Below are 20,263 nucleotides of genomic sequence, written 5' to 3'. Positions count from 1 at the left end.
CATTTTCCGGCAGGGTCTTTATTCTCGCCTTCATAACGTTCTCAAGTGTGGCGCAATAAGCAGGCGTGTCTCTAGATTTCTGGAGTGCATTTAGCTGTAGTGCATGTCGTGGTATCATGTTCATGTCTTCTTACCGTCTATTCAATCGCGTCAACTTGTTTTCAACCAATTTAAACATTGGCCCGACACGTGCTAAATACATCTTTCCGAGTCGTCCTCCCACTCTCGGCTTATCCAAGCGGTCATTTGTGAAACGTCAGAATCATACAAGGACTACTACTGACATGTCCTTACTTCAACACACCGGTCCATCAACGCTTTACACGGAACTAGCAGAGTTACCCCTTCCTGTATCTGCTGATTTTGTTAGTGGCGATGGTGCGTAGGCTATCAACATAATCAGAGATTGATGATAGACACCCGCACAGTTGCACGCGTCACTTATTCTGTTCGCGATCACGAGCGTAACATCACACGATCCCTCACAAAGACTTTCCCCGGGGGCATCACTTCTGATAATCAGACAACCTCCCATGATTCCTCTGAAGTTAAGGCGTTTACAACATCTCCTTCCAAGTCTCGTCAGGCAATCCTCCGAGAGGTTGCTAATGGCACAAGTACGAAACGTTTCATCGAAATCTGGGCCGACACCCAGATAGAGGCTTCCTTGGATGTTACCAAGTACCATGATGCTTTCCATACAGATGGTGAGTTCAATAGTCTGCGATTGTCCTGAAATACTTGCAAATCAGATGTCAGATTTCACATCATCGCTCTCCTTCTCCCCATCGGAAACATCCCTTCTATACACCGCCGAAGCAAACATCAACAGCGATGATAATGCTTCAGACGATCCTTACCCTAAATTCAGATACACCCCGCACTTTGGCGAACCATCTTGCGCCAAGAAAAGATCGACCATTTTTCTATTCCGCTGGACAAGATCCACGGCATTCACCAGGGCTGCTAAGCAGGACATGTTGCTCGTTGCCCTTTCGTTGGCACAGCCTACCCGAGTACCCGTCCTGTTTGGCCAAGCTACTTTTGCAACGGAAGATGTCATCTATGCCAGTGGACACGAACACACCAAAGACGGTCGACTGCTGGGGGTTAAATGGTGCTTCAATCGTCCAATGGGCATATGGGAGATTAAACTTCCCGAGTCAGCAACCGTGCAAGGGACACCTTTTGGCACCAAAATATTGTGTAACGCATTGAAGCTGACTCCGTCAGAACGGTCTTGCCGCTCACCTCGTGTGTTATACAATGATAGTCATACACCCACTAAGCTCTTCTGGTTCTCAAATCCCGTCGGTGGTCCCCACGCATCCTGCGTTTCTCTGGAATCTCGTGACCTAACCACAGGTACCAACAAGGTCCTCGTGGACACCGTGATGGAGCCTACCCCGGAAAACGACTTTCCAGGCCTGTATCCCAATTATAACATGCCATCCAGCCCGTTTTTACGTTGTGGAGACCGTACATACATCGTGCTCCACTCCTTATGGCGCTCTCGCGCGACGATCCTCTTCATCGATACAGAATCAGGAGCAATTTCAGACAAGACAAAAATGCGAGATGGCGAACCTTTGTATAGTTGGGACTTGCATGCTACAGACAACAAGACGCGCCTCATCTGTTCAAGGAGCACGCCTACTACCCCATCCGAGGTATTACTAGGATACTTTGATCAACACGACAACCTCAATTGGAAAGTCCTAGATAAGCCAACAATATCTTCCGCGAGTTCGTTCAAGTCAATTTGAATTATTGCCAAGTCTCATCACACCTTTCAGCTGAAAACGCACTTCGTGATCTCACTGTGTCGATCATACCCATCGGTGCGCGTCCTCCAACAGAGACTCTTGTTATTCAGTCGAAGAAAGCTTCCACGCGACCTGGCCCGAAACCCATCTGCATTACCATCCCACATGGAGGACCACATGCATCATCGACAACATCATTCTACTCTGCTACCGCTGCACTAGCCCTAGAAGGATGTAAGTCTTTTCCAACTTCGCAGCTGCTGATCACTTACGGCAAGCATGCTCCCAGATACCCTCTCCCTTCCCAACTATACCGGCTCTATGGGATTCGGTGAAAAATATATTCAAAAGCTCCTCGGGCACTGCGGAAAAATGGACGTGCAAGACGTCGTAGAGAGCGTCAATGAGCTCATCCGACTCGGTATCTCAGAGCATGGACGACAAGTCGTTCAAGGTGGAAGCCACGGCGGTTTCCTCACAGCGCACTGTAAGACACCCCTTCTCCAAAAAAAAAACATTTTTTTTCACATCGACACTGACACACAGTGATCGGCCAATACCCAACCCTATTCAATGCAGCAGTGATGCGCAACCCCGTAACTAGCGCAGGCGAACTAACAGCGTCCGACATCCCCGACTGGGCCTATGCTGAATTCGGACTCCAATTTACCCCGGACTCGCTCATGACGCCTGCTACATTCCAAAAACTTTTCGAAGCATCGCCTATCGCACACGTCGATAATGTACGCGCACCTGTGTTGTTGTTGATTGGAGAAGATGACTTGCGTGTGGTACCGGCGCAGGGGTTGAGGTATTATCATGCGCTCAAGGGCAGGGAGAGGAGAGTGGAGATGTTGTGGTTTAAGGGGAGACGCATCCACTCGATGGGATCGAGGCGGCGAGGGTTTCATGGGAGGCTGGGAGGGATTGGTTTAAGAAGCTGGGGCAAACCAGCTGAGTGATGGTAATATGCGGGCATGAATAAAGATGGTGTGGATGGTTTAAAGGCTGCTGTTATATGGGCGGCGTGTGGGATGCGGGGCGTGAGCAAGGAGGATACGTTTATATAGTTTGGTGTTCGGGTTGAAAGTGCTTCGCATGTTCACCCCATTCCGTGTATAGTATTACTTGGTACCGACTGCTCTATTATACTCGCCCATCCTCAAAATATGTTTCCTATTTTCCTTCGCACCAGAGCATCTGAGCGAGCTGATGTGTCGGGGTACTCCCGGGGCTTGGAAAAACTAGAAGTCCTCCAAATATCTCGCAACTTAAATCAAACATCAAGATTGTCACGAAATCCACAATATAGTCCCCAAATAGTCTAGTTTATTCGACATCACATCTACGAAGCATCTTCATTCTTTGGACAACGAGACAGCGTGATCACGACCCTCAATTATAGCAGTCCTTCAAGTCCTCCTGCACGTATCATGTTACTTGTTCCGTGCTGGTAAAAGCAAGCACATCAGCAACTCGGACTCGGAAGATAACGAGAAAAGACAGTCTCACCCAAGCAGTGTGCCATTGTCAAAACAAGAAAAAAACTTAAAAACAGGTGCAGGTGGGTACAGGTCATCGTGATCGTCACCGTGATCGCCAACTTCCTGAACTTCATTCAGATAACAGCAATTTTTGCAGTGGCATGGAGTCCAGTCCATCATGTATCCATTATCTGAGCAGATAAACACGAAATCGTTGCCTTTGTTGTAACCACCGACGCCCTTTGAGCACCCCTCTTTATACGTCGATGAGCACAGGGGATGTGGTTCAAGGTTTACACGTAGGCTGAAAAAAATGCTCACGTTTGCCATGGTCGCAGGGTAGTTTCGGCCCGTGGCGGACAGATGCGACAACTACACCAGTCATTGCTGCAGCAGTGATGATTACAGTGGTGAGTGAAGTGAATTTCATGGCTGAAACTCGATGGAAAATGCACGTTGGCTTTTATACACGAATAGTACAGGGCGCAGCCAAATGATTTACGTGTGCCAGCTAACGCACTGTGACATAATTTTCTTGAAGGCCTTAACTAAGGTGCCGGACGCACCCCACGAATCCTTTTGGTACGTTTGGCGAATGTTGGTCTGAGATGATGACTTGTTCATCAAATTCACATCTGCAGGGATGCGACAGATGAACTCACCGACCATACACTCGATAGAGCGGTTCCCGCATGACTTTGTCACCAACCAGAGCATATTAGTAACCAGGTCAGTGGTTGCACTTGCAGTGACGGCGAGGGTTTTCCGAAGACATTGAATAGATGTCGGTAATATCGGCTGTAGAATACTTGGACGAAGTTGAACGATCTTGATATTTCCAATATCACGACTCACGAGTTGATTCATCCCTTACTAGGTGTATTCCAGACATTATTTAGCAGAGTACGCAGCGCAGAATCGTGCAAATGCGTACTTCAATACAACTCCGATGAACCTACACCAAATTTCATATGGCCAGCAGTCGACAACATGCACGGACTTATTGTGTGTTGCGGGGGTTTTGTTATAGATGAGCTTGGCTTGACTGTGGTACTAGAGACCGGTCATTAGTGTTAATGTTGACGGACATCAAAGGAACTTGATTGAAGATGAACCGCTTACATACCGCTGGTCTATTCCCCCTCAACAAACGTACTTCGCGGAGAATTACCGGCTCCATGACTACTGATCACGGTGGTTGGGTGGTACTGCTTGAACTCGTCAATATTTCAGGCGACAGTGTTTAGCCGTATTGCATTCGCGATGCAAAATCCTTCCAAAGAACAATACGCATGCTACTGTCAGCTCAATCGGACGAGTCGTATAGAATCGTTCGACTTTTCTGTGCGCACTATTTTCGGCGGTTTGCTTTTGCTCCTACCTTTGGAAATACACTCGATGAACCACCAGGATCCACATAGCCAGTAGTCGACAACAGGCGTAGGCTCATTATGTGTTGTGCGAGTTGTGTTATAAATGAGCTTGGTGCTAGAGACCGGTTATTAGTGGTAAGGTCGACGGGAATGAAAGAAACTGGATCAAAGATGAACCGCTTTCATACCGTTGCCCCTCAACAAACGTAAGTCGAATCTCATATATTCGCGGAACATCGCCGCCAATTACGGCTCCACGACTGCTGATCAGTGTGGTCAGGTGGTACTGTAACTTGAACTCGTCAGAATTTTTGCAAGGGAATAACTGGAAAAAGTACGTGAGTGTGATTGGCAATTGGATACAGCGTAACAAATGGGTTGCCAGACATTTCGAGTTTGAGCGTTGTTCCAAATGGACCACGGTTTTGGACGGTTCCGGGTTCTACCACAGAACGTGACATCTGACATTGTGTCATACACTGGACTGCGGATACGTGTAGGGCGATGCAAATTAAATATGCAGCATACCGAGTGGCCATGGTCAGCTGCCGTTGAAGTCTGATTTTGAGCCTCTGTAATCTATCTGTTGAGCGCGTGTGTAGTGCACGATCAAATTGTGCTCGTTTGACATTAGTGAGGCTCTCATGGGATACATGCGGCAACCTGGTGTGGTCTTTAACATTTGCGACGTAGAATGTATCGTCGCCCTGGTCCTGAATTAGTTATATTCCGAATCGAAGCGCCCCTGTGTCCAGAGATCGAGGATAATTGAGCTGCTGCATATGGAAGAAATATTCCTAGACACCACTAGTCTCGATCCAGATCCTACTGACATCAAAAATCTATTAGTAAGGCCTTGCAGAAGAAGCACTAGACTTGTATTTGGGATAGGACGATGGGAGCAAGTGATAGGTATGCATGCAATTGGAACCGAGAATCCAGATGTTGCAGGACATTGCTCGGCCTAGCGCTGACTCGCCGTCGAGTGAATCGTAAATTTAGGTCAAGAATTGTCCCAGCAATGACAGTCCTGAATTGCTGAGGTGCAGTGCCGAGCTCATCTCGGTTTAATACTTAAGTGTTTGTAGAGCCTGTAAAATGAACCCAGAGGTGAAGGCGGGGAGTGTACGTACGGGTGAGATGAACACATTTTTCGAACAACTTAAACTCAGGGCCATTTGCCTTGCAACACTAGACACGTATTTAGGATAAAGGAAGCACATGATAGATATAAACGCACTTGAAACTGGGGACCCAGACGTTACAGAACATTACTCGGTCTGGCACTGACTATGCTGCCATCGCTGAGTGAATTGTGCATGTCAAAATAAACGTGAATCGTCTTGCCGAGGATAACCATAAATTCGGCAGGAGAGCATGCATGCGGGTGACAGGGACATTGATTGATGCGTTTCAAAGGTGCGGAAGAACGATAAACAAGTCATGAATGCGATGTGCTTCGATTCAATTTGTCGGTGTCATCCAGACAAACCATACCTCGGTCCAGGGTCCTGTCAGAAACAATCAGCAGGTAAATGTCTTCAAGTTGCATGCAACGTTGAGAGCCACATGGTGAGAGTTACTAAGCAAGTTTACATAAGCGACTGAGATCTTAGACCCGTGACCATCCACTGCCGCCAGCACACCCACTACAAGACGCGAGCAATGTAGACCGTGCACGAGCCATACGATTTTTTCGGTCAACTACCCACCCTTCTATGTACTCCCATCTTTACCTCCGCCTTGGCATTTTAAAAAGCCACTAGGTTGCCCAGTCCCTCCCCTTAATGTCCGCATCTTTCGCGGGTGTGATCGCACTGGAGTCTCAGAGCGTCATTAGTAACGGTTCAAGTTGAAGAGAGCGATACCGGCGCTAGCTATACCTGCTTATTATAGCTTCTGCATTTCTCATCTGACTATATCCACTCATCGCCCCGCCCAAAGTTTCGCATCCTGTGCCTATGCCAGCTCGTCCTCCTCACTGTTTTCCTATCTGGACATACCCCAATACGCCATGTAGTCCAGCATTCCGAACTTCCTCCGTCTACATCAACTTTGTTTACTCCTCCGTCCCACTGCAGTACTATTTCCTCATTACTCGGGACATTCTCTGCAAGCTGACAGCTAGATAAGCTTTCAGGCTGTCGAACCTTTTTTGAATGTATCTTTGTTTTCTGTTTCAATTGTATTTAAAAGGAGTCTCAAACGCGATGTATGCATATATCGCTCAGGCCTCAAGTGGAGATGAAAGATATCAGCGGATCTTTTGAAGCATATAAGCCTGGCTGTGTCAAGCCATAAATAACAATTGTAAGAAAAGGCGCTAAGCTGAGAGCCTGCGACAGCCGTTTGTGTGAGTGGTCTTATAATACAAATTGACAAGTATAGTCACGGCAGTACTTGCACAGCTCCTGAGATATCTGGGGGTACTTCAATCATTGTATGTCTGATCTCATCATATTTTCTATTTAACGTGACTGTGTTTTCTTACCACGTCAAGCTCGTTGACACGGTATTCTCTGTCCGTGTTATATATATATGGTAATGGAGAGACGTTACGCACCCACCAGTAAGTGGTGCGCATAGCGTCACTGTACCGGCATGCCAGCTAACTACCATCTGCCAGTGATATTCCTTGATCAATAAGCAGTTACCCTCGCGCGCCGTGGATTTTGATCAGTTGGCGAGTCTTAGCTGTAGTGGCAGGTACTTGGAAAATGAGCATGTGCTACTCTGAATATCATATCGACATCACCAGGTACTATTTCTCACCACCGCTGTGCCCATTGCTACTAGCACCTATGATGCCTCCCGCGAAGATAATTTCGTCTGTGGGCTTTTCCCACCTCTGCAATTGTGTCATGAAATCATCACAGAAAGGCCCATAAAATGATCATTGCATGATGCGCTCCTCTACGCTCCTGTCTCGCCTTCTCCGCTAACATGCCGTCGGCTGTGATGTCAATTATGCAAGGTCCGCTTTGTGGTGCCTTAGCTACCATGCTACTCTACGGAGTCATCTGCATGCAGACATTCCGCTACTGGCAAGCATACGAGCATGACAGGAAGATTCTGAAGTGTTTGGTAATTCTGCCAGACATATATAAATGAGGCTTTATCTGATACTGCCACAGGTCGCATCCATCTGGTATGCTAAATTTTGTTCTGTCGGCGTGCCAGCACGAACCACATTTGACCCTTCAGTATTCTGGAGACTGTCCATACGGCATTGACAGTATACGCTGTCGAGTTTTATCTCATTATGCATTTCGGAGATGACACAAATTTGGAATACGCAGTTTGGTGCGTCCATTCCTTCACACATCTATTCTGGTTCATTCATCCTTTATCACAGGGGCATGCCCGTAAGCAGTCGGCACGAACACACAATCTACCGCTGATCTTGCCCCGTTTCGCCAGGCTTCATATGTTATCGGTGTATGTCGTTTTGCATTTGCCTGCCGTTTGTCATAGTGACACGATAGTAGTTTATTATAGCTTATGCTGTAAATCTGTAAGTCTTTCGAAATATCATAAAGGTTGAAAACTCGTGCTGATGTGTAACACCAGTTGTTTCATTTGGCGAATACTGCAATGTGAGTACCCTGATACACGCATTACCTTCCGCCTCAATTGTGTGTGCAGTGAGCCAAAAACGCTGGATCGCTATTTGCTTTGTACGCCGCAACTATCTTTGACGTCGAGAATTCCTACTCAAGCTCTTGTTATAGATCATTTTGGCAACCATTCGCTGTGGTAGAATCTTCTTAATTTTATCATCGAGCTGTACTTGAATTTTCTGCAGGCTTTGGACTTGCAAACTGTTCCTTGAGGTACGTCCTAGTACCTGTATCTGATGATCTAACTACTAACTACAGTTAGGAAAAGTTTCTACTATCCCATGTGGAAGATATTTAGGCAACACGTCTTTGTACGTACCTCGCATATACTCGTGTTCGTTGGTCTCAATATGTCACCAGCCAACTATGGTGGTTGGATGGGTGCTTTCAGCAGTGGTCGATAGTACGATTGCATTCACACTATGTCTATACCTCCGAAAACGTCGCACTGGCATGAATCAGTAGGATATCAGCTAGCCCAACTCCACATTAAATTCACTTCGTTGCCCTTAGAACTGACAGTATCCTTAACCGCCTCCTATTGTATAGCATCAACACTGGTGCAGTCACATCGTAAGCCTACATCCAATGGTCTACCTTTTATGACTCGGGGACTTATTCTCTGTAGGTTCTGCGCTATTCTGGTGGTAATCATGGTAAGCGGATATCGAAGATAGTCCACCTCCAAAGCTAACTTCAATCAGTTTTCTCAGTCTACCAAATAATCTCGCGTTCATTGGTTTTGTCCAAGTCCAGAGCAAACGTCTGTCCAAATTCAGTTCCCATCCCTGACTCCTAGCTGACACTCTGAGCAGTCTATGCGATATCATTTTTGGCATCGTGCGTGTTGTGATTCCATCTTCTATACATTAGCTTAAAATATCCACCAGGTTAAACACTCGCAAAAGACCTGGAATGACCAAGCAGACCGTTCCTACAGTGGAAGGCGTTGCTCTTTCATTCATGCCTGACATTTCGGCGTTCGAGACATCACACCAACAGTCGTCACACCTGGTTCGTACTGCTACTAATTCTTATCTGTCATCGTCTGGCGCTCAAGTCGTATGTTTTAGCCTGCCATTGAAGTCCGGAAGAGTATTGTGATGAATATTTATGGCGATGATCTGGATACTGGAATGGACAGCACAGTTCACGAGAGCGAATGTTAAGTCTGCACTAACAAGCCAGTAATTTTTGTGTACACACGCACGCTGTGTACTTAGTTCATTGCTTACCGTCAGCGATATTTTGATGCTAAGCGTTAAGCATTAGTACAAGGCGACACTAGATTAATAGGCCCATGCCGATCGAACAAGGATCTGTTTGCGGTCGACAGGGCTTCCGGCTGCGTACCTGGGGTAGTAGTAGTTGTAATACGGGCGTGCTACTACATTGCCATGGAGGCCTCTGCCACGCTGGACGTTCGGAGTAAAGCACTGGTATCAGAGGGATACTACCTATAGTACCATGTATGAAATATTACGCCTAATCGTGATCACATGGCCGGCAGCAGTGATTATGCTAATTCAACTGGACTGGGTAGGGGATAGACGATACGATAGAACAAGGGGTGACAGCTGCGACAAGACGCGAAGATAGGAACGACAAGCCTACTAATGCTGGGGATCATCAGGTCCTGTGTTCCGATGCTTGCGCTGCCTAGGGTTCATATTCAGAACATGTTCTTACTTCAACAGAGAGCGAAGGGTTGCATACATGATGCTACCAATGCGCGGGAATTTCCACCGCTTGGAGTCTACAGACGCTGCAGACCTATTAAATATAGAAAAGTGCTTCCACAACGACTTTGGAGGTGAGGCAAAGACCGGGGTGGAAGCTGATGCAGCAGCTATTTGAGGATGGGGGGAGCCTCGAGGGAGAAAAGATGGGGAAGGGGATGCAGCTGAATCACGCGAGTTTGCGATTTCTGGAGGGACTTGTATTCTGTCCGGAAGCTCGACTGGAGGAGAGGCACGGACTAGAGAAGGGATTTCGTGATTGGAGTGACCTTGAGGAGGCAGAGATGGGAAAGGTGAAGTAGCATAATCACGCGAGCCTACAAGTTCTGACGAGAATCCAGTTCCATCCGGTAGCTCGTCCGATGCTGATGTGGAAGATCCCGAAAGAGAATCGAGCTTACGGGAACGTCTGTGAAATTGCAGTCAGATATGCTACTCTATAGACAAAGGACACGAATTTATTACCTTGGTTGATGTATTTGTGATGTTGGACACCGGAGGTAACACATAGGGACGAATAAGGCATTCGTCATAGTGATGATCGCCCTGCGAGCTGTCCCACAGAAAGATTGTGCCTTTTCCAGACCACCTGTGGCGATGAGCTGACCGTCCCTGCGAGAAGGCTACTGTGATCACTACCGGTATGCTGGTTCACACGACCAAAAGGTTTGCGGGTAGAGGTGTCCACAGCCTTCGCGGTGGATGGCCACAGTAATCTGTTGGATTGCGGCATGGGGATCCAGCTGAGCACCTATCAAGAAGTAAATCGCCATCATACAGGTGGGACCAGACTACCGAGCCATCGCGCAAGAAGTGTTGTATTGCTTCAAAAAAACCTCGTTTGCGGGGCAAATGTGGCATTGCACCTCTCCTGCAGCATGGGGTATGATTTCTGACATGGCCCTCATTTTTCTAATCCTCTCGAAAAGGCACAATCATAGGCTGGTGTGCTGCGTCTTCCTCGACTAAATTTCCCATGTCAAAGCGTCAGAATATCGAATGTTGTGATGTTCTACATATATTGCAAATACCTCGACCACTGTGACGAGGCAGAACGCGAAGAGACACGATGTGTCTATGCCAGAGGCAAGAAGACAGAACGTGCTGGAAACAATGTATTGCTATGGAGCCGACCGAAGGGGAGTCCTTGTTATATAATATTGCAGATGTATGTAAATAGTGTGGTCATTGACAAATGCCGTGGACATAGACATGGATGATAACTAGACTCGACGCATCGGCGATTACACAGCTCTCATACGGGGACGTAGTCCTGCAATCCTTCCTTGCAGCATTCTCTACGACCAAAAAGGTCCTTTATCATTGCATCCCAACCGTTCGCTAGGTAATAGGCTAATCCAGACACCACCACAACCACCACAGCAAGCCCAAAACATCCCAGAGCAAGGGTCCCAGCTGGCGTAGGTTCAACGTTGAACTGCAACTTAGCATCAGTAAGTTGACCGTTTTGGCCAACTGAGAAGTGCAAAACGAGGAGAGAAATATTGAGCAAGCATATTGCAGCGCCGATAGCGGCAGCTGAGCCATAAAGGAAGATATTGAGTAGCAGTGTCCAAACTTGTGGGGAGGCGAATACTGCATCTTTGGGTTGCTGTGAAGCCCATTTTAATAGTGCGAGCGCAACGGTTGGCACAATAAAACCGCAGTCGAACAGTGCAAACGCATAGCACATGAGCCCGATGTTACCTCTTGATGACCTGAGATAGAATCGTTGCTGTGCTGAATACATAGAGAACTGGATGTATGTACGTACCCAAATATCGCGCCGTATGTCAAGCCGGCACCGACGAATGCAACCTGCCCGAGAGTCAACAAAAGGTGCTCATGAGTTCGTGATGTTTTCTATGAGCACAGTGAGCATAAGACATGGCGAAGTTTGTGGGACTGTCACCTCTGCCCAATCGGCAAATCCACGGTATCCAGTGCGATCCGCAACAGCTTGTGTGCGAGATAAGAATGTTATGTCCTCTACGTCTTTCTCTAGCGTTTTCAACTACATCAGGAAAAATTGAGTTGCACCGTCCATTAAATATATTCATAGAGTACAGACGTGTGCTCGCAGTGATTGTGATTGTGAAACTTTCTGAAGATACGCCTCGACTTTGCCAGGTATCTGTCAACGAGAAAGTTGATGCGACCGATCCAGCGGGGATACTGCTTACCCCAAGTTCTTGTGCCTGTATGTTGTACCGTTCCTTGCGTACTTGACAGAGCTAACAATTATGAAATGAGAAATTGATATTAATGTACTATCTGTTCGATAGATGAATACCATGGCTTTGCAAAAATCGATCTCTTTTTCAATTTCCTTTGTGAGGTTGTCGCCTTGTTGGACGAACGCAAGCTTGTTTCCAATAGTCAGTACGCACAACGCTATTGATCAATGAAATGGGCTTACGTGGTTATCTGACTCCCTAATAGCGGCAGACGGAAATACAACTAATTTGAGACCTTGATATGACAAGCAGTCATTCAAACGAACCTTGAGAAGCAATATATGGAAGGAACGTACGATGACAGGTAGTAGATACTGCAAGTTGCCGAGCTAGCTGGCATTTCAACTCCATGAAGAACAGCCGATGAAAGGGGCAAGCGCCAGTGAGGGAGGCACTGGAGGGGCTGTGAATTGAGTGCCGTTGTCATAACAGTTCCTCACTAGGAACTCAGGCATACCCTCGAACAAGCCACTCTATGACCAACAGAATGGATAGGCATAACCACACTATTCCATAAGGAAGGAGAATCAAACAACGCAAACATAATGGAAGCCGAACTTTCGTAGATGGACAACCCAACTGAGTCGACATTCGGTGGGCAAAAGAGGCGATAATTGAGCGGAGAGACAAGTCTGTTTTCAACTCCCAGCCCTGCGGTGGCGGGGAATGCTGCATGAGTAAACTCGTGTTGGGAGAATCCAGAAACGCATTCAATATTGAATGTGGTAATAAACCATCCACATGGGAGTTTGGACATTACTCTGCAAATTTCATCAAACATATAACGTTTCATTCTTGGAACGCTATGAGCGCTCTAGATGTTTAGGTGATTTCACAGTGCAAAATTATAACGTGTGTCAGGAGAAAAGTTGTGTGAAGAAGTCAGGACTCAGAGCAAGCTTCAACGTTTCACGGTCACGTGTAGGGCAATAATATTAATTCTTACTTATGCCAACTCTTCACATGGAGTCATCTAGTCAGGGTTCTGATCGCCAGCGTCAAGTACTGTGAGGCTGTGGAGCACGACAACCCGCAAACCTTTTGGCTGTGTAGGCTTCTCGCCAAATGACCAGCAGCCAGTTTGTCATGTCGTAAGCATCGGCGGCACGGGAATTCGTTCATTACCCCAGCGTCCAATCTCGCAAGTGATCTTGAACAGGCAATACAGTTGCGTCTTATCCAGTATTGTAGATCATTATAGACTGACTCGTGGCAAAACTGCAGACTTGCATGATGCAACTGATACTCCTTTACCGCTTCAAGAGTCAAGACTACTCCACTGGCGCCTATTCTACTTTTGCCCTGATCTCTACGGCGTCCGACATGTACCCTTCGCTCTCTGGTCGTGTGGATACTTAAATACAATCCCCGTGCACTGCGGCTGCATGCATCTGAATATGCCACGAACATCATTCTACTTCAGGGTTATAAACCTGTTCCATCTCGTCACATTTCCTGTGCGCCTCAATGCTTTAACAATAATCTTGCTCTCTATTCCCGGTGGGTGTCATATTTACTGCTGAACGCACGTTTGCGGACACAGATGACATTGCCACAGGGACATATCTATGTAGACCGATCCAGAGCTGAGGGTACCACGCGAACATGGTGAAACACCATTTCATACTGATTCTGTTTCGCGTGATATTTAATACATTATAGAGACAGTCATGCATCTACATCAAGTTCATGATATTCGTATCAGCCGGCACGACACTGCTCAGAATAACCTTTGTGGTAGTGGGCTAAGGGCCGGAGGACCCGCTGGTCGCAGGGAAAATGGTGCCCAGCTCTGACAAAAGTGCCCATCCTCTTCTTCATCTGCGCTGTGCGAATCTGTGAATTCACCCTCCCAATGCTCGTCGTTTGTGTCGAAACTGTGGTAAGAAGCAGAAGGCGACGATGATACAGGCGACTCTGGCATTGGCTCCATGACTGGTATAGTAGGTCCCCCCTCAACAAGCCGGACTGTTATTTTGCGTGTGTCTTCATCGATGTTCAAGACAACAGTCTTGTTTTCAGGCACATCGTTCTTGAGGAGGAGCTTTGCGAGTGGTTCCAGGATCTCTGATCGAATCAACCGATCTAACCATTACGCGCAGCCTACATCCCCGACACCCACGTTAGTGGGGGAGGGCTTTGTCGACCTCAAATATCTTCCCATCTGTCATAAAATATTATCACTCCGCGAGCTCAGAATGCATCCAATCAACTCCGCTTTCGGACTTCCAATGCATGAACGCATTGTTATGATAGTACGTCTTGATACCAGAGATCTGTCTTGCGTCCGTTTCTGTACTGCTTGCTTTGGCCTACAATCCAAATGACCTTCTTGTCGACTCTAAGAGTTTGACTGAACACAGCGCTATGATATGCCTGGCTCCCGCCATCTCCTGACACAGCTTGACTGAGAAACATTATCAGGTCCACTTTCGTGCCAGATAGCAAATAGCTGACCGGTTCTCGGATCTATTAGAGCGACTTCCAACCACCCTTTACTGAAGCACACTTCTGTACCGCTTCCTTGGGCCTGCAAACCAATTGATTCTCTTGCCGACTCTAAGACTTTGACTCGCCACAGTTCACTGCGCTTCCGGACCTACACTGCTGATCTCTGTGCTGTGATACGACTTGCAACCTCTCTTTACTGAAGCACAGATCCATCTTGGATCCGTTTCTGTACCGCATGCTCTTGCCTGCAAACCAAAGGATCCTCTTGCGGACTCTAAGAATTTGACTCAGTACAGACCCATGATACATCTTGCTCCCACCATCTGCTGTTGCAGCTTGACTGAGCTGTCGCCTCCCAATGCTTTGCAAATTGTGTCTGGACTGTCTCCGCACCATTGAGCCTCCACAACGTGGACGATGTGCCTGTCATGGTGCGCGACGCTGCTGATGTCTCTTATTCACCCAAGTGAGTACAGCAAGAAATTCAGCAAAGGCTCGCCCGTGGCCATAGAAATGGTGATGCATTTGTAAGTTGCCAGGCACAGCGAATTAAGTCGACACTAATCAGTATCAGGTGGACTTTTGCGCCTGATAGTAAATGGCCGACCGGCTCTCAAATCTATCAGACGTGTCTCGAATCACTCCATTTGCTGCCCATGGCGAGCGCGGGTGCGCCAAAGGCCATGACACACATGGACAACAAAGGTAAATGCAAGGCGGACGGTCCTGCAGGACAAGGTTCACCTGTGAAGAAAGGGATGGTGCAACAGAAGGGCTACCAGGAATAGGTGTTGAGCGGATGTTTCTTCTTCGGAATTCAACCCCCGCGTCTGAAATATTTCATGGTATTCAACCAGTGACAACCACCACTGTGCTTCGAATTGAAATTGGTGAGGATTGTTTTCGCGTTGTGAGCCTGAAGGTGTCGCTGCAGGTGGACCGTACTCAACTACGGCTGAGATCTGTTGTGTATTATCGCGAGGGTTTCAACATACACTCTGTACTTAAGTAGGTGTGTGAACTACAGACAACATAGGCTTGTTATGATGGCGACGACTTGAAGAATTTCTGACAGAGGCAAATCAGCGAAGTCAGGCCTGTGGAAGGCTTCGGGTCTCGGGAAAAAAAGGGAATGGTACAAGAGTTTGCTTCCATGCTATGTGCGTGGCTAAAAGGTGTCGGGGAATTGGTGCGACAGCACCGTTACGAATTGTTTAATGCCGCCTGGAACTGCAGATGATTCCTCACCGCGTCATGGACTGACAGCTGGAGGTCGATGAGGGATAATTGCCTTCTCAGCTCTTCAAGGCGAGCGTGGATCATTGTAATCAGAGTGGCTCCAGACATACGCCGCTAGATAAAAAAAGCTATAAGACACCTATGCTTGTCATTGGGAACAAGATAGAGCACAAACACCGCTACTTTGTCAAGGCACGACAGGAATTCATCAGGGAAATAGGTTTTAATCTCGTTCATGAAGTGCTTGTGCTCCGTCCCCGGCTTTAGCGCTGCAAAACATTTTATATCTCCCTACCTTCTCACAGCATGCCGCGAAACGGATAGCTACGCTATCAAGATGCCATCTAGAGGCTATCTGTTGGGTAAAGAAAGTGACTGTATAGCCACAGTTCGGTGAGACTTTGAAATGACTGTCACCAGCGAACACTTCTCATGACACACAAGCGATGACCCTCACCTGGAGTCACGGATGTTGCGGACCCTTCCATTACAATAGTATGTCATATCGCTGCTAGCACACTATGTTTGCACATTCACCTTGACATCAAATTGTGTTATTTGAAGTCGTCAGCACTAATAAACATATCGTGCCGTCTTCTATTCACATGGGAGGTAATAATAATCTAAGCGGATAACTCACCATCTTCCCATTCTCACTCACTCGTGCCATCCGGAATCTGGTCTTTACACCATGCGCAGCCGTCGATGGTGAGGTCTGCTTCCCCAAAGACGACGAGGATTGAAAACCTGCCAATACAAATGGTTTATTTCTCAATGTGTCAGTTTATGCAGGTGTTATAGGCAAATAAGCCACGCACCTGCCGGGTCCAGAAACACAACCTCTACGAGCACTGATTCGGAGTAATAGTGATGAACACTGCACGTCGGGTCGCGCCCAAACTTGAAGGTACCTGTCTCCTCGTCGATCGGGAATGCTGCTAGTTGTTCATCAGTCGTCCGTTTCATTAGCTGCAGTGTATTATTTCGTTGCCGTCCATGGTAATGAGCCAGTTCAAGTAAGACTGGGGCAGAGTTTGTTCGGTTCGCGTCACGCGACACGTACAGGTCACGTGATCGCGTCGTTCGTAGTGGTCGTGAAACGACTTGTAAGTTGTGTGGTATGTACCAGGTACCAAGCTCCATCGTGAACCACAAGAATGCCGCATCTGAATATCATTACAAAGTGTGAAGTATATCCATGACCGAGAATTATAAGTGCGGCACTAGACTGGTCCAGGATACCGCCTTGTATGCGTCAGGAGGAAGATTGCGTAAAGTGGTGAACATAAGTACCAAGAGTACAGCACGAGCTGTGATGTACAATATGACAGATGTGACAACAATCAGGCCAAATACAAGCACTGTGACCCTCTTTACCAACTTTCCTGTGAGACTCACAAGAAAACAAAGCCAAGGTGTGAAAGTTATAGCGACAGCACTCATGCGCCATAGCACCTGTTCCTCGTATGTGGGGAAGGCAAAAAGCCAAGCCACACAATGGATGCCGCCAAATACGGTTGCTATAAGCAATGCAGCGAGATTGAGAACCATCTTGTCCGAATGTTTGAGTTTGGTGCTGCCATCAAATGTTGGAACTCGGAGCTGTCGAGATGTGGGAATGGGATGCGAGCCTATTTGTCCTGCAATTGGACGGAAGACTGGAGCCAAGATCCCAAGCCAAGCGAGTTCATCTCCTTCGACACAAAGGCAGACATAATCAGCAGTGGTGTAGTTGTTGGGGGCGCGTACGTACTAAACGGCGTGATTCTCTGGCCTTGACTCGGTCGACTTCCAGTACACTGGATGTGGACATCGCACATTGAGAGGCTTGTTCCACCACACAGCATAGGTGAGGAAATTGAGAACCGCAAAAGCGAGTGTCCCCGCTTCGAGCTGGGTGGTTTCGAGGTGATAGATGGCACGGGTAATGAGCTGCATAAGAAACCAGGCCACCTGAAGCATGATCAGTCCTTTCGATATCGCATTGCCTTTGCTCTTGTCCTGGATCTGGTTTGCCGTTAGGGTAGGAGCGTCTATACACTCTTCGTGTATCAGTTTGAGCATGTGATCAGGCTGTAGAGTAAGGTAGGGTTTCCCATCCACATAAAGCATGAAACCACCCATCAGCACAAAAGAGCTGTGCGTTTGAGTCCACGTATAATCTAAGGATGCACATGAGTCAACGCTTGTGTGAGCACGAATCGGGCTTACCTTCAGATTGCTCTGAAACATAAGCCTTAAACAACTTTTTGAATAGCTTCGCAAGAGCATGAGTTCCTTCATGTCTTGAAGTGGGGCACTGGATTACTAGTATGAATTGCCAAAGAAGCACAAGTACAGATGACGGTTTCAGAAAGAATGATTCACTTTCAGACTGCTCCTGCGACTGAGAAACCTTGAAATATTCCAATTCGTTGAACTGTCTTGTAACACGACGAGCGCTGATCAGTTGACGCATAGCCCATGTGACAATTAGTTCAGGAGCGATTAGTGCCATTATCATGATCCCAAGTCGCCGCCGTAGGAGACGAAGGGGGCTCTCCTTGAGACTCGGAATATTAGGGTGAATGGCACTGTATGTGCAGGCAAATAGAGTGAGAACGGAGCTGGAGATGATGGACCATATGGTTCTGGTCGTGAATGATGGGGCTTTAAAGCTGTCGCTAGTAGTAGTATTTGTTGCATTTGTTGTGGGTGCAGCTTGGATGACTCCAACGAGGTAAAAGAAGATGCAGAAAAGTACTACTAAGCGCATTATTGGATGTCACTTTGGGGCGAACACACGGGTATACTATGCTCACTATTTGTATTTTGCTGACGGGCATTATCTCAAGGGAGTAATTGCAATGTACAACGAGGTGACTCCCGCCGCGGCTTGCACTTGATACATCTGATGTTTGCAGCATGACATTGGAGAAGCGAAGTACAGTACACTATCTCATAATGCATAATGTCGGACCCCTCCCTATGCATTATGAGATTTATGCATTAGTACATATGTCACACTTGTGACAAATTGTGACACCGTGCGGTAGAGCATCGCCGGCACAAGTCGGGATATCTGGCAACATCGGCGGTTTCCGAATTTTTCTGCAAGTCAGACTGCAATCAAAATGAGATTGATAAATAAGGGATTTTGAATTTAAATTTCGACGTTGGAACGATAACAAATTTGGAGTGTTGTGAGATGAGAGAGCAAAGTAACATATTTTGACAAATATTTTCAGTCCGGTCTAGATAGATAAAGTATTCAAGTTTTCCGCCAGGAAAATGACAATGCAGATATTAAACTTTGCAATCCAATTTTGTCTTTAGGAAAAATACAAAATTTGAGGCGCATAAAATGGTCAGTAAAATATTATATAATGACTGACATTTATATTCCCGTTGCAAAGCACAAATTTTCTTGTGGGTAAAAGTTGATTGTGAAAACAAGAAATTTAATACATAGTTAAATGACCTGCACATCGGCGAGCATTCATCGCGCGCTACATAAAGAAATCCATCGGGCATTGATTGGGCAGTACACTTGGGCATTTTGCAATTGGCAATTCAGAACACGCGAGAACGAAATGTTTATTGTGTACAGTAATGGCAAGGAGAAATACAGGCTTCCAAAGTACTGTACTAAAGTGTCATTGGTTGAGAGAGGCAAGATCATCAAGTCCAAGATGACTGAGGGTCTCCAGCATTACCCTCTGAATCCAGCCTACGTTTCTACTAGCGGGTGTGAGCTGTCCCGTCACGACCTGCGAGGCGCACAGTGACTTTGTATACATACGACGTCCGTGGGGTTGGTCAATCGGATGCAGTTTTCGCAAGTACAGCCCATCCTGATCAGGCCAGCCGGGTGATTTCAAGGTGTTTGTTTGTAGAATATATGATGACGGCCTCTGTGCGATTGCAGTTCTTCATCCCCATCTCACTTCTGGTAGGCACCGACTCCAAGAGGACATTGTTGTGCAGCATTCATAATTTTCCGCTGTACAGCCGTGGGCGCAGGCCCAACTCCGTCCATATTTCGGCCAATGAGAGCCGCAATTGCACAAGAGTCTCCTGCGCCTCAGGAGGAACCACGGAGTATCAATGCGCAAAGAACTGCGTGAGTTCAAGAACGACATCGTCGAGCGGTTTTGCAGTCGACGAATAAATCCCACCGAAAATCAGTTCTTGCGATGAGCCAATTCGATTTTCGCAGATCCTCCGGACCCCACTAGCGGATCAGCATCGAAACCTGCATGATAAACTGTGTCCGATCAACGGAGCTCATGTAGCTCTCCTTGAACATCAAGGCCGTCCACAAAACGACGTAAAGACTTGGACTCTAGGTCGTCCTCGACACCATGGACGGCGT

The 20,263-nt window shown here is 47.1% G+C and overlaps 6 protein-coding genes across 6 annotated transcripts; 2 read left to right on the top strand and 4 right to left on the bottom strand.

Moving 5' to 3' along the window:
• Positions 1-17: 17 nt before the first annotated feature.
• DFJ58DRAFT_908669 (uncharacterized protein) lies at positions 18-2,724 on the top strand (the record flags this gene model as incomplete). The annotated part of the gene is made up of 7 exons (XM_041395120.1): positions 18-378; positions 429-707; positions 760-1,746; positions 1,797-2,000; positions 2,056-2,253; positions 2,313-2,611; positions 2,638-2,724. Exons 1-7 carry the CDS (start codon positions 117-119, stop codon positions 2,722-2,724), a joined length of 2,316 nt encoding a protein of 771 aa, XP_041236230.1. The 5' UTR covers positions 18-116.
• A 4,899-nt stretch (positions 2,725-7,623) lies between these two features.
• On the top strand, positions 7,624-9,431 carry DFJ58DRAFT_750186 (uncharacterized protein; the record flags this gene model as incomplete). Its single annotated transcript, XM_041387725.1, has 18 exons — positions 7,624-7,707; positions 7,758-7,771; positions 7,828-7,926; positions 7,979-7,988; positions 8,044-8,061; positions 8,112-8,137; positions 8,194-8,219; positions 8,269-8,300; positions 8,355-8,379; positions 8,429-8,456; positions 8,512-8,554; positions 8,604-8,704; positions 8,757-8,816; positions 8,872-8,899; positions 8,949-9,006; positions 9,059-9,083; positions 9,134-9,257; positions 9,317-9,431. The coding sequence occupies 18 exons, from the start codon at positions 7,624-7,626 to the stop codon at positions 9,410-9,412; spliced, it is 897 nt and encodes a 298-aa protein (XP_041236229.1). The 3' UTR covers positions 9,413-9,431.
• A 236-nt stretch (positions 9,432-9,667) lies between these two features.
• On the bottom strand, positions 9,668-10,715 carry DFJ58DRAFT_821492 (uncharacterized protein; the record flags this gene model as incomplete). Its single annotated transcript, XM_041392027.1, has 4 exons — positions 9,668-9,902; positions 9,960-10,391; positions 10,419-10,447; positions 10,590-10,715. 4 exons carry the CDS (start codon positions 10,713-10,715, stop codon positions 9,857-9,859), a joined length of 633 nt encoding a protein of 210 aa, XP_041236228.1. The 3' UTR covers positions 9,668-9,856.
• Positions 10,716-11,156: 441 nt separating this feature from the next.
• Positions 11,157-12,866, bottom strand: DFJ58DRAFT_821491 (uncharacterized protein). The gene is made up of 8 exons (XM_041392026.1): positions 12,578-12,866; positions 12,516-12,552; positions 12,402-12,454; positions 12,276-12,347; positions 12,054-12,116; positions 11,895-11,996; positions 11,757-11,845; positions 11,157-11,700 (listed from the first exon to the last, which is right to left on the bottom strand). Exons 1-8 carry the CDS (start codon positions 12,644-12,646, stop codon positions 11,238-11,240), a joined length of 948 nt encoding a protein of 315 aa, XP_041236227.1. The 5' UTR covers positions 12,647-12,866; the 3' UTR covers positions 11,157-11,237.
• Positions 12,867-17,118: 4,252 nt separating this feature from the next.
• On the bottom strand, positions 17,119-17,508 carry DFJ58DRAFT_670644 (uncharacterized protein; the record flags this gene model as incomplete). Its single annotated transcript, XM_041382880.1, has 1 exon — positions 17,119-17,508. A coding segment is annotated over one exon (390 nt), but the record flags the coding sequence as incomplete, so codon positions are not given.
• Positions 17,509-17,661: 153 nt separating this feature from the next.
• Positions 17,662-19,865, bottom strand: DFJ58DRAFT_719356 (uncharacterized protein; the record flags this gene model as incomplete). The annotated part of the gene is made up of 3 exons (XM_041384611.1): positions 17,662-18,071; positions 18,277-18,539; positions 19,849-19,865. 3 exons carry the CDS (start codon positions 19,863-19,865, stop codon positions 17,662-17,664), a joined length of 690 nt encoding a protein of 229 aa, XP_041236225.1.
• Between the last annotated feature and the right edge of the window lie 398 nt (positions 19,866-20,263).

The sequence above is a fragment of the Suillus subalutaceus genome (assembly GCF_016647625.1).
Source record: "Suillus subalutaceus strain FC151 chromosome Unknown DFJ58scaffold_233, whole genome shotgun sequence".
Classification (NCBI taxonomy): Eukaryota; Fungi; Basidiomycota; class Agaricomycetes; order Boletales; family Suillaceae; genus Suillus; species Suillus subalutaceus.
Note: the sequence above shows the minus strand (reverse complement) of the source record. Positions and strands in the feature narration are given on the sequence as shown.

Coding starts and splice junctions, on each gene's coding strand:
- DFJ58DRAFT_821491 (XM_041392026.1), bottom strand. CDS start 12,646: ATGACAACGGCACTCAATTCACAGCCCCTCCAGTGCCTCCCTCACTGG. Junction 12,553..12,577: donor GCTTGCCCCTTTCATCGGCT/GTTCTTCATGGA, acceptor TTGAAATGCCAG/CTAGCTCGGCAACTTGCAGT. Junction 11,846..11,894: donor GATTTGCCGATTGGGCAGAG/GTGACAGTCCCA, acceptor CTGTGCTCATAG/AAAACATCACGAACTCATGA.